The sequence below is a fragment of the Molossus molossus genome, unplaced genomic scaffold, assembly GCF_014108415.1.
Source record: "Molossus molossus isolate mMolMol1 unplaced genomic scaffold, mMolMol1.p scaffold_m16_p_2, whole genome shotgun sequence".
Lineage (NCBI taxonomy): Eukaryota > Metazoa > Chordata > Mammalia > Chiroptera > Molossidae > Molossus > Molossus molossus.
The window spans coordinates 127,770,270-127,783,184 of NW_023425355.1; the positions used below are offsets into that span (position 1 = coordinate 127,770,270).

Here is a 12,915-nt window from a genome sequence, read left to right on the forward strand (position 1 = left end):
TATGTGTTTTGTATTTTTATTTTTCAACCTATTACTTCTCTGTTGTTCTAACTGGTTAATTTCTCCTTTTCTGTCTTCAAGATCATTGTTTCCTCTGACACCACACCAGCACGGGAAAAGTAGAGGTACCACCTCAACTGCCAGGTGTAAAATCCAGATCGCTTCCTGGCCTCCGCTGACATGCAAGTGAGGGATGCTCTGGTCACTGCTGATTGAGGTTGGGGGTTCTGGCTCCCCAAGGCCTCCACTAATTTTTCCTGATAAGAGTGTCAGATTACATCATCTCAGCTGGACTCTACTGATACCATGCTGAATGACTTATTTATAATGGGCTCTGGTGAATGTAATTAATCTCCACTAAGTCTCCTCTAACACCACCCCAACAAGGCGGGAAAGGTCACCTCATTACCCAAGAGTGAAAGTCCAGTCTTTCTTCACATGATTTCCATTAACACCACGGTGGGGGAGTGGGAATACTTTTTAAGCCTAGCAGATATGAAAGTCTCAGCTTTCACTTGGCTTTTTCTGACATCATGGCATGGTTAGTTTAGAGTCATTAGTTACATCCTGGTGAGTATGGAAGCCTATGTTCCCCTTGGGGCCTTTGCTGACATGGGCAAAGATGAGATCTCTATTTTATCAGTCATGCTGGCTAGAGTAGGCGGCTTATTGTCTTAAAATTTTGTCTTATTTTTTCCCTACTCTTTTTCTAAAGCTGTTAAACACCGTTTGTTGTTTAGAGGTGGTGGGATTTTTTAGTGCCATGTCTGTATGTATGAGGCAAAACAAAAACAAAATAAAAATGACAAAATTAAAAAGATATTTAAAAAGGAATTTACCATTGTTTGTTCTGTGGATCCCGATGTCCCTAAATCAGTCTCCCTTCTCTCCACCACTGAAAGTCCTGTTATGTTTATTTTATGTATAACATTCAGGGTTTTTAGTTCTTTTAAGGGGGAGAAATAGTGAAAATTGTGTCTTTTACAAGACAGGGTTTTCATTTGGGGTTACTTAGTAGGGCCTGAATTTTACAGGGCCATAGAAAGGAGGTAAGATTGTGATTATTTTGTATTTTTAGAATTTTTTAGCATCAACAATATATGCACTATTTCTGTTATAATTTGTTTAAGTAAGACTTAACAACAGAAATAGTAGCTGTGTGTTACTGAGATACGTAACTGCTAATGTAAGGGAAGAAGCCTGGAATCTGGATGACCTAACACTACAAAAGTTGTTTTTATGCACATTAAATCTAACATGGGGAGGTGGGGTCTACACTGGTAAGTGGCCCAGGGATGAAGGCTGCTCCATTCATGTGACTCCACACCTCAACACAGGCCCTCAATGTTTGCTGCTGAATTGAACAGAAAACAGAAAGTGACACACTGACTCTCATTGCCTTGGTCTCGAAATGATAAACTTTGATTCTGTTTATATTTCAGTGGTAAAGTTTATCTCAAAATCTTTCTTAATGCAAGTGGTCTTGACAGTATAGTATCTCCACGTGCCCAGGAAGCAGAAAGAGCAAGACACAGCTCGCATGAGCACTTGTTGTCTCCCCATCAACAATTACAGAGCAGGTGATCAGTAAAGTGCAGCATTTATAATCTGTACAGAAAAGCCTCTGCGTTGTTGGAAGAGTTTCTGAGAAGGCCCAAATTGCCTTGCAACACTCCAAATTTTTCTCATGCTTACTATGCGACCAGTGTTTTCAAATACAGGATCACCTCAATTTTCTAAAGACAATGTAAATCTCAGCAGGGAGGGGTCACCCTTCTGCACTCTATGACACCTTTCTGCATTGATCTTTTCAATAACCTTTCTGGTCTTAATACAACAAGAATCCTCTTCTTCCTTTTGCTGCATGGTCAAAATCACCACTTGTGAGTTTCTGCTACCCATCACCTGAAGAACATCCCTGACCACTTGTACAGGTGTCGTTAGGCACACTGAAAAACCTGGGTTTTCCCCTGGGGAAGGTACAGACAAGAGTCAGGAGAATAAGGGTAATTTGGAGACATTTTCTACCTTGGTGGTAGACTGAGTATTTGTTGCACAGATATGCCCATACCTTAACCCTGAAACCTGTAAACATGTTATGTTATATGGCCAAAGGCACTTTGCAGCTATAGGAAAGGTATGAAACCAACTTTGAAATAAAGATACACTGGATTATCTGGGAGGGCCCAATGTATGACATGAGCCCTTACCAGCAGAGAAGGTTCTCTGGCTGGAGGCAGAGAAAAGTGCAGCAGAGGAAAAGTTAGAGAGATGCCACATGTGAGAAGGATTCACCATTTAATTGCTGATTCAAAATATATGGGTCCACCCGCAAGGACTGGAGAGAGACCAGGAGAAACTGTCAGCAAGGACACAGGGCCTTAGTCTTACTACCACAAAGAACTCGATTGTGCCAACGACCTGAATGATCTTAGAAGGAGATTCTTCCCAGAGCTTGTGATCTAGAGGCCCACCAGCTGAAAGCTTGACTTGGGCCTTGTGAAAGCCAGAACAGAGAAATCAGAAGAAGCAATTTGGATTTCTCACCCACAGACATGTGAGCTAATACATGTGTGTTGTTTTAAACTGCTTATCTTCTACTAATTTGTTATGGCAATTGTAGAATACTAGTACAACTGCGAGGGACTACAAGGTCTGTTAGAATATAGCCTCAACTGATCGTTCCTACAAAGTGGTTTCCTCGGGCCTTTCCATCTCCCATTTAAGAGGGAGGCTTTGCTTCTTGGACACATAGTTAAGCTCACAAATCATTGTACAGATTCAGTGACCTGTCCCAAATAAGACACTCTTTTAATATTCTACTGCAGGAAATATACTTAGTAATATTTTAATAACTCTGTAAGGTGCCAAGTGGGACTGGAAATATCAGAGGAACACTTTATAAAGTATATGATTGTTCAGCCACTATGCTGTACACCTGAAACTAATACAAACTAATATTGAATGTAAACTGTAATTTTAGAAAAAAGTAAAAATATATTAAAAAATTTGTAGCAATTATTATGGTTGTATCAAAAACTCCTCCCTAGCCTCAGGGTTATAAACCAAGACCCCGCAGATTTCATGTGAAATCAGTGTCTACCTACCAACTGATTTGGCAAAAAATCTTTGAAAGTTTGGTGGAAGCAGCCAGGGAGTATGAAATGGTGTCTAAACTTCACTGTCTGAAGTAAGTGACTGCGTGAAGGGGCTGCTGCTATCAGAGGGTCCACAGTGAAGGACGGGATCTGCAGGAGTTGGATGCTCTACTTTGGGGATGGCAGGAGATATGGGCTGTATGTTCCATGGGGAGCAGGGTGCAGCCTGCAGAGGAGGATGCAGAGAAGAGCTGGCTGACAAGACAGGTTCCAGTGTAGACAGGAGGCACACTGAGGAAGACACAGGGGAAGGGTGCTGTAACGCAGGAAAGGGCTGGGGATGGGCACTTGTGTTGGGACCTGGGCAGAGTCAGCTCTTAGGGAAACCTGGGGTGGGGCTGGGGTAGGAGGACTCTGGGTAAATGAAGCTCCCAGACAATTCCCAAATTGTGTTTGATTTCCATGTTCCCCTTCCTTCAGTACTTTAGCCTCAGGCTTTTGCTTCTCACTGCCTGAAAAACATCATGGAATAGTGAGAAGAGGAATGGATTAATAGACACAAGGCTGGGTGGAGGTGAGTAGTGTGGGTTCTTGACAAATTCAGATTAGGGCTCTGTCACTCACCAGCCTTTTGAATTCAGCACCTCAGCAAACTCTCTGAGCCTCGGTTTCTTCATCCATGAAATGGGTTTGGTGCATCCTTCCTTCTAGGACTGCTGGATGAGTGTAACGAATGTAAAGTGCCTGGCACAGTGAACGGTGTGCATTGAGAATGGCAATTATTACTATGATTTTTTTTTTTTTTGGACCCCAGATAAGACCCAGCATCCTGTTGAGATTTTTTTTTTTTTTTGGGGGGGGGGTTGTTTTGTTCTGTTGCTGTGTTAATCCAAGATATGTCTGAGAATATGCAGTGCTGAAGAACAGTGGATAACTTTGCCAAAAATTCTGCTTAGCAAGAAAAATACCTTAGCAAATCATTCCTCTTAGAGGAAATAGTATTTAATTTCGATGTTGGGGAATCCCACTCCTCTGGATATAACCCAAAGCTCCTAACATGTGTGTCATAAAACAACTCCCTTTCCCCTCTTCCAAATGCCCTTTGATCCAAATCACCTATTTTCATTCATTGACCTCTACCGAAATCAAGCCCTCCCTTAGAGTTTGCCAATTTTTACTCCAGATAGCTAGCTAAAATGCCCTTTTTATGGAGCACACACTGCTTCTCCCAGCCCAGGAATGAGTGCCAGCACAGTGGCTGCTTGGATCCCACCTCGAGGAAGTATTACCCTGATTTCTCAGAAATTCCCTGGAGATGATGGGGATAAAATACCTATTCTGTGGACTGCGTTTTTCTGCACTGGGACAAAAGCTCAGGGCACCTTACATCCCTGCCCCAGGCAGAAAGTTCTCTCTGCTTTATCCATGACCCCAAAGTCACTGCTAAAAGCAGTTCTCCATTAGGGTCTCAGCCTCTCAAGTCTGAGACCCACCACCCAAGGGTCTGGCCCTTGCTCACCACCTTCACACCCCCCTCTGAGGCACCCCCCTCACACTCCTCTCTGAGGCACCACCCTCACACCCCCCTCTGAGGCACCCCCCTCACACCCCCCTCTGAGGCACCCCCCTCACACACCCCTCTGAGGCACCACCCACCTTAACTTCAAATTGCCTCCCATTGAAGGACTTGAGGTTTACCAAGGCCCCAGATTATCTTGCCTCAGGACATTTACACTTGACTGCCCTCATCAGGACCCTCCCTCCTCCCCTCCTCATACTTCTTTCCACTTGTATTTTTGTCTTAGAGGGTATCTCACCATCTTCCTTTTATGGTAGCTGGTTCCCGCCTTGATCATTCTAGGGGCAGTGGCTCTGTCTTCTTTTTCTTACCATCCCCCCTACCACCATGGAGCCTTCCCAAGAGTAGATGCTCAATTAATGTTTGAGGAGTAAAAAAAGGCAGGAAGCAGTTCATTATGATTTAATTTCTCCTATGTACTTGAATAAATGAAGCAAGTGCAGGTCTATAACTTTTATTTCACAGAACAGCAGAATACAAAGAATAAGGGGAACCAACAATTGACCATCTTTTACTTTTTTCTCTATTTTTTTATCTCAACTATTTTACCACTAATTCTTTTCACATTTCTAACCAAATGCCTTTTCAATGGCATGTCTTCTTGTTCCAGATCACTAAATGAGATGGAAGGTTACCCAATTTGTTTAGTAAAATAGCAAAACTCTTACTCTTAAGCCTCATAAACAGAGTTAAATATGTAACCAATATCATTCATACACTTAGGTTCTAAAGCTAATTAAACATTTTTTTTTTTATAGAACGACATTTGAAAACATTCAGCAACAACAAGATAAAGCTACAAGTTACTAACATAGAACACAGAGATGATGTGCACTGTGTTCCCTCCAGCACCACCTAAGCCCCCCCCCCCCCCCACTACTTGAAGCACAAAGTGAAGAGAGTGCTTCAGATTTCAATACATGTGGGAGAACCTGTTGAAATTGGCCCTGGAAGGCACACTGGCCGGGGCCCCGGTGCGAGCCATAGCTGCAAATCTGGCTCGGGTTCTCTCTTCTTCATCTCTCAGCGCCTCCTCGTACCAGACTGGGAAGGCACCGGGGTGGGTATCGTGCAGCTTGGCTAAGAACTTCAGGACTTCCATCTTGGTTATCTCGGCATGGGCCCGTGGGCCCCACAGGAACTGGTAGTGTGGAGGATTGCTGCCAGCCACCTGGCGGTACACCAGGTAACCTTCTTGCACCAGGTCTTCTGTGATGAGCTTCATGGGCTCCCCGTGGACGAAGTGCTCCTTTCCAGCATGTACACCCATCGCATTCAGGACATCCCAGATCTCCTGCTCACTGGCACAGTCGCCCTTCATGAAGATCACACAGAGGATGGTCATCAGGAGGCCCATCTTGGGCATGATCTCTCCCCTCAGGCTCTCATCGCCAGCGTGGCGCAACTTGTTGACCAGGCCATAGCAGTGCCTGGCAGGGTCGACTTCCTTTACATCAATGCCAAAGGCCAGCACCATTAGCTCGGAGGCTTTCTTGAGGATCTCATGGAAGTAGTGCTGGTGCTGTTTGATGACATGCTTCATCATGTCTTCCTTTGTTATGGGCTCCTTCAGGTTATACTTGCGCAGCATGAATTGCACCAACAGAAATGCCTTCTGATCTAGAGGGCTCCTGCGGGGACTGGAAGTGCTGGGCGCCGCCCCGGAGGCACTTGCACTTTCCTCATCTTGGCTCTTGGCACCATCACCAGACCTTGGGCATGAGACATCTGCCTCAGGAGAGCAAGTGGCTGTGGCTCCCTGAGGCTCCTGGAATGGGCCAGGAGAAGGGGAGCTCAGGGAAGAACTTTCCGAAGCAGCAGAGGAGGGGGACTCTTCCACCTCTGCCGCAGGGGCCTGAGCACCCTGGAGCCTCTGAGCCTGCCTTTGGGCCCGGCGGCGTCTCTCACGGGCTCGGCGCTTACTCTTCCGCCCCCGAGGCATGATGACACTGGTCAGGGACAGCAGGCACAAGCAGGCAGGAGGGCAGGCAAAGAGGGCACCTGGAGGAGGGGGAATGACATGGTGTGTGCACCCTCAGCAGGGACATTGTACCTTGGCTTTAACCAAGGCCATCTCTGCAGGGTCTGAGGGCAGCACTCTGGGAACCCACAGGGCTCCTGTTCCAATCAGATTCTGCCCGGACAACCCACAGAGGAAGTTAGAGTGTGCCCTAGGCTGAGAGCAGGGGCTGTGGGGTCCCCTGTGCTCTGAGGTGGAGAATCCTCTCCTCCTTCACATGTAGGATCATCCTGTCAACCACTGTGGGCAGGGCCAGGCATCCTCCTGCGACTGTGAGGCTCAACTCCTTACACCAATGGCCTTAGCTTCCTGAGAGGCCTGGGGAGGAAACGAGGGAGAGCCTTATCTCCCCACCCTGCTGGGGCCTTCCAGAGCTGACTACAGGAGCAGGGTCTTACGGGATCCCCCATGCCCTGAATAATTACGGTTTACAGTACTCAGTCCTGTGGCCACCCCCGTGAGACCAAAGACCGCCCCCACCCACCCCCACCCCAGTTTGACAGCCCTGCCAGGTGGCTCCCAAGGTAGACCGTGGGGGCAGGGGTCTGTGCGAGGTTGAAGGTACCCCCAGTCCTTACTCAGGGTCTTCTCCTTGACTCCTGGCCTCCGAATAAAGCCTGGGGGTTTTCTCTCTTTGATCTGAGTCTACCAGATTCAGATCAAAGTGTTCATTTCCGGGAACATCCAGACAGAACTTAGCGGTAGGTCGTTGGCGTTAACAGTCACTCCTCGGGCCTCTTAGCTCGCGCGCGGAGTGGGTCATGGTGCGCGCGGGCTGGGTCCACGTGGCCTTCTGTCTGCGAGAGCTCCAGGCCTCTTAGCTCGCGCACGGGGTGGGTCATGGTGAGCGTGCCTGGGTCCACGCGGCGTTCTGTCTGTGAGAGCTCCTTAGTCCGAGGGCGGGAGGGGCGGGGGTCACGTTTCTGTGCTGCTGACAGCCTATCCAGGACCTGGGACCCTGCAGGTAGAAGTCAGCTGGGAGCCCCTTCTGCAGACAGCTCTGTCCAGGGCTTCCCAGGTCTGAAAGCAGAGGAGGGGCTCTGGGATGGCCTTCTGTTCTGTGTGGCTTGTCCTGTTAGTTCTCTGCTGGAATGCAGGGAAGAGGGTGTCTCTGGGCTGCTCCTTTAAAGGCTCCTGGGAAATACCTACTCTGAAAGCTCTGAGCTGTTTCCCTACTGCAGACCTTATGCAGAAAATGGGTAAGAGCCCCAGGCTAGATATGAGATGGGGAAGTCACAGTGCAAGGCAGGGTCTCATTAAGGCTGGTGGGCTGTAAGGGAAACTCGCTGACCCACAGTATTTGTTCCCCAGCCAAACTTGAGAAACCTTCTACTGTAAATCATCTCCTTTCTAAGGGGAAGAGGCTGAGCTGCGTGATTTTGTGAGACCCAGATCTTTTGACATTATCTCACATTGCTCAGTCCTGTGCAGGGATGTTTATTTTATTTTTTTCCCCTCATTCATAGTAAGAAATATATTCACATCTCCAAAGTGTGTGTGTGTGTTTTCATGGGAGGATGTATATCTTGGTAATTCCTTATGTTTGAGAATAATGTAACTTTTTTAAAAGGCCTGTCCTCGCCCTGTAAGGAGATCTCAGGTGGTTACTGCACAGTTTCTGGACTCACACTGTTCCAAACAACCCCAAATGTTGGCGCCATGCTGATATTACCCATGATCTTGGCACACGGGCTCTGAGGAGCTGCTCTGGGTTCTTCAGTGAAGCAGGAGAAATGCATTGTGTCAGGGCAGAGTGGAAGAAACAAGGGCTGAACTTTAAAATCTTTCCTCCAACCAATCCTGTCATTTGACCCTCTCCCGGGCTACAGACCTGTCTCAACTCCAGGTCATGTCCACACACAGGTGCTAGTTCAGTACATACAGTCTCTTCTAGGGGTTTCTCTTTTTATGTTTTGTGGCTGGTATTACTCTTTCATTTCCCCTTTTACAGTTTCTCGGGGTTGATTTCAGGAAATAGCAGCCCGAGTCTAGTAGCCATCTTGCTAGCTACATACCTGTGAGGCAAGGTATTCATCACTGTGGGCAAAAGAATAACAAAATACTACAGTCAGGGAATCTTAACAATAGATATTTTCCCCCTCACAGTTCTAGAGGCTAGTAGTCCCAGACAGAGGCACTGGCAGATTCACATTCTGTTAAGAGCTCTCTCTTCTTGGCTTTGCATATGGGCACCTTCTTGCTGTGTCCTCACATGGACTCTTCTCTATAAATGCCTAGAGAGATAGTGATCTCTGGTGTCTTCCTCTTCTTATAGTGGCATCAGCCCTATTGGATTAGGTTCCCACTTTTATGACTTCATTTAGCCTTAATTACCACCTTGAGACCCTGTCTCCAAATACAGTCATACTGGGGATTAGGGCTCAACATATGAATGGGGTGGGGGCAAAATTCAGTCTAGAATAGGTAGTAAATCTGTAAATAACTTAAGGAAAATTGACATGTTAAAAATATTATTTTCCTCATGAATAAAAACAGTGTATTCCTCTATTTATTTGGGACTTCTTTCCCTACGTCTATCAGTACATTTTTATAGTTACCTCCAAAAAGATAGTGTACATTTTTGTTAGGTTTCTTTTTGGTATTGGGATAATTTCATTATTTAATTAGTTACTGCTTTTGTGTGGCTAGGCTCCAGATTTTGGCATGGTAGTCTTCTATTCAGTAGCTTTTGGGGTCTCATTAATTTGAATAGTTTGTGCAATGGTTCGTTTGGATTCCTAATAAGATCATATTGTCACCATTTATTATCTCTGTCTTTTCAATATTCCTTCCTCTTATTTATTTTGATACTTTTATTCCTCTAGTTACATATCCCAGTCCACTTTTAAACAGCAGATATGGTGCCATAACATCTGTGTCTTTATCCTGACTTTAATGTGAATTCTTATAACATTTCAATTTGTATGAGTTTGTTGTAGGTTTTAGGAAATAGAAATCTCTTCAGATGTTATTTTGATATATATATATATTTTTTTACTATGTGTTGTTAAGTATTTTTTCAAAGGCTTTTTATGTACCCCTGGACATGATCAAATGCATTTTGTCTTCTAATCTATTAATATAGAGAAATTCCAATGACAATTTTTTTAATGTTGTAGTATCTTTGCATTTCTTTAACTTTATTTATTCACTGCTATATTTGACATGCTACATTTGCCTACATTTTCTTCTAGAATTTTTATGGATTCACGGGTCACATTTAAGTCTTTTATCCATTTTGAGTTTATTTTTGTGTATGGTGTAAGTTGATGGTCTAGTTTCATTTTTTTGCATGTAGCTGTCCAATTTTCCCAACACCATTTATTAAAGAGGCTGTCTTTACTCCACTGTATGCTCTTTCCACCTTTGTCAAATATTAATTGAGCGTATTGCCTTGGGTCCATTTCTGGGTTTTCAGTTCTGTTCCACTGGTCTATATGCCTGTTCTTGTGCCAGTACCAGGCTGTTTTGGTTACAGTCGCTTTGTAATATAACCTGATATCTGGTATTGTGATCCCACCTACTTTGTTCTTCTTTTTCAAGATTGCTGTGGCTATTCGGGATCTTTTTTGGTTCCATATGAACTTTTGAAGTATTTGTTCTAGTTCTATGAAATATGTCGTTGGTATTTTGATGGGGATTGCATTGAATCTATAGATTGCTTTGGGTAGTATGGACATTTTAATGATGTTAATTCTTCCAATCCATGAACAGGGTATGTGCTTCCACTTTTTTATATCTTCCTCTATTTCTTTTTTCAATGACCTGTAGTTTTCTGTAAATAGGTCCTTTACTTCTTTGGTTAAGTTTATGCCTAGGTATCGTAATTTTTTTGGCGCGATGGTAAATGGGATTGTTTTTTCAGTTTCTCTTTCTGTGAGTTCATCATTGATGTACAAGAATGCCGTCGATTTCTTGACGTTAATTTTGTATCCTGCTACTTTGCCAAATTCATTTATTAAGTCTAATAGATTTTTGATGGAGTCTTTAGGGTTTTCTATGTACAATATCATGTCATCTGCAAATAATGACAGTTTCACTTCCTCCTTTCCAATTTGGATCCCTTTTATTTTTTCTTCATGTCTGATTGCTGTGGCTAAGACTTCCAGTACAATGTTAAATAAGAGTGGCGAAAGTGGACATCCCTGTCTTGTTCCTGTTCTTAATGGAAATGTTTTTAGTTTCTGTCCATTGAGTATGATGTTGGCTGTAGGTCTTTCATATATGGCCTTTATTATGTCGAGATATGATCCCTCTATTCCCACATTGCTGAGCGTTTATATCAGAAATGGATGCTGGATTTTGTCGAATGCTTTTTCAGCATCTATTGATATGATCATGTGATTTTTATTCTTCATTTTGTTTATGTAGTGTATCACGTTTATTGATTTGCGAATATTGTACCAGCCTTGCATCCCTGGAATGAATCCCACTTGGTCATGGTGAATAATTTTTTTGATGTATTTCTGGATCCGATTTGCTAATATTTTGTTCAGGATTTTGGCGTCTATGTTCATCAGGGATATTGGCCTGTAGTTTTCTTTCTTCGTAGTGTCTTTTTCTGGTTTTGGAATTAGAATTATGCTGGCCTCATAGAACGTGTTTGGAAGTCTTCCTTCTTCTTGAATTTTTTGAAATAGTTTGTGGAGAATGGGTGTTAGTTCTTTTTTGAATGTTCGGTAAAACTCCCCCGTGAAACCATCTGGGCCTGGGCTTTTGTTTGCTGGGAGAGTCTTGATTACCTCTTCAATTTCCTTAGTTGTTATTGGTCTGTTCAAGTTTTCTATTTCTTCCGGGAATAGTTTTGGGAGACTGTGTGTTTCTAGAAATGTGTCCATTTCGCTTAGATTGTCGAATTTGTTGCCATATAGTTGTTCGTAGTAGTTGTTAATGATCTTTTGTATTTCCGTGGTGTTGGTTGTTACTTGTCCTCTTTCATTTCTGATTTTGTGTATTTGGGTTCTCTCTCTTTGTTTCTTGGTGAGTCTAGCTAAGGGTCCATCAATCTTGTTTGTCTTTTCGAAAAACCAGCTCTTTGTTTCATTGATCCTTTGAATTGTTTTTTTGGTCTCTATGTCATTTATTTCTGCTCTGATCTTTACTATTTCCTTCCTTCGACGTGCTCTGGGGTTTTCTCTTTGTTTGCTTTCTAATTCTTTAAGTTGTGAGGTTAGACAGTCAATTAGAAATTTTTCTTGTTTTTTGAGGTAGGCCTGTAGTGCTATGAACTTCTCTCTCAGAACTGCTTTCGCTGCATCCCATAGATTTTGTGTTGTTGTGTGTTCATTTTCATTGGTTTCCAGGAAGTTTTTGATTTCTTCCTTGATCTCCTCGGTGACCCATTCATTGTTTAATAACATGCTATTTATCCTCCATGTGCTGAAATGTCTTTGCATGTTCTTGTTGCAATTGATTTCTAGTTTCATGCCATTGTGATCTGAGAAGATGCTTGATATGATTTCAATCTTCTTGAACTTGTAGAGCTTTAGTTTGTGTCCTATCATGTGGTCTATCTTTGAGAATGTCCCATGTGCACTTGAGAAGAATGTGTATTCTGTACTTTTGGGGTGTAATTCTCTGTAGATATCTATTAAATCCATTTGGTCTAGTGCTTCATTTAGAGTCTCTGTTTCCTTGCTAATTTTTTGCCTAGAGGATCTATCCAGTGCTGTCAACGGGGTGTTGAAGTCCCCTGCTATGATTGTATTGTTGTCGATTTCTCCTTGGAAGTCCTCCAGAAGATTTTTAATATATTTTGGTGCTCCTATATTGGGTGCATATGTTTATCAAGGTTATATCTTCCTGTTGGATAGATCCTTTCAATATTATGTAGTGGCTGTCTTTGTCTCTAGTTATGGTCTTCATTTTGAAATCTATTTTATCAGATATGAGAATTGCTACCCCAGCTTTTTTTTGCTTTCCATTTGCTTGGAAAATTTTTTTCCATCCCTTCACTTTCAACCTATGTGAGTCTTTTGTTGTGAGGTGGGTCTCCTGTAAACAACATATAGATGAGTCATGCTTTCTTATCCAATCAGCTACTCTGTGTCTCTTTATGGGAGCATTCAATCCATTTACGTTTAAGGTGATTATTGATATGTACTTATTTATTGCCATTTTTGTTTAGTGTGGTTCTATTTTTGTTCCCATTTCTACTGCTAATTACAGCAGTCCTTTTAACATTTCTTGCAGTGCTGGTTTGGTGCTAATGTATTCCC

General features: G+C 43.4%; 1 protein-coding gene and 1 pseudogene across 1 annotated transcript; both read right to left on the minus strand.

Annotated features, from left to right (window-relative positions):
• Positions 1-5,590: 5,590 nt before the first annotated feature.
• On the minus strand, positions 5,591-6,619 carry LOC118635515 (melanoma-associated antigen B10-like). The gene has a single exon (XM_036270169.1). It carries the CDS (start codon positions 6,617-6,619, stop codon positions 5,591-5,593), a length of 1,029 nt encoding a protein of 342 aa, XP_036126062.1.
• An 800-nt stretch (positions 6,620-7,419) lies between these two features.
• LOC118635516 overlaps positions 7,420-12,915 on the minus strand; it is a 162,799-nt pseudogene continuing 157,303 nt past the window's right edge.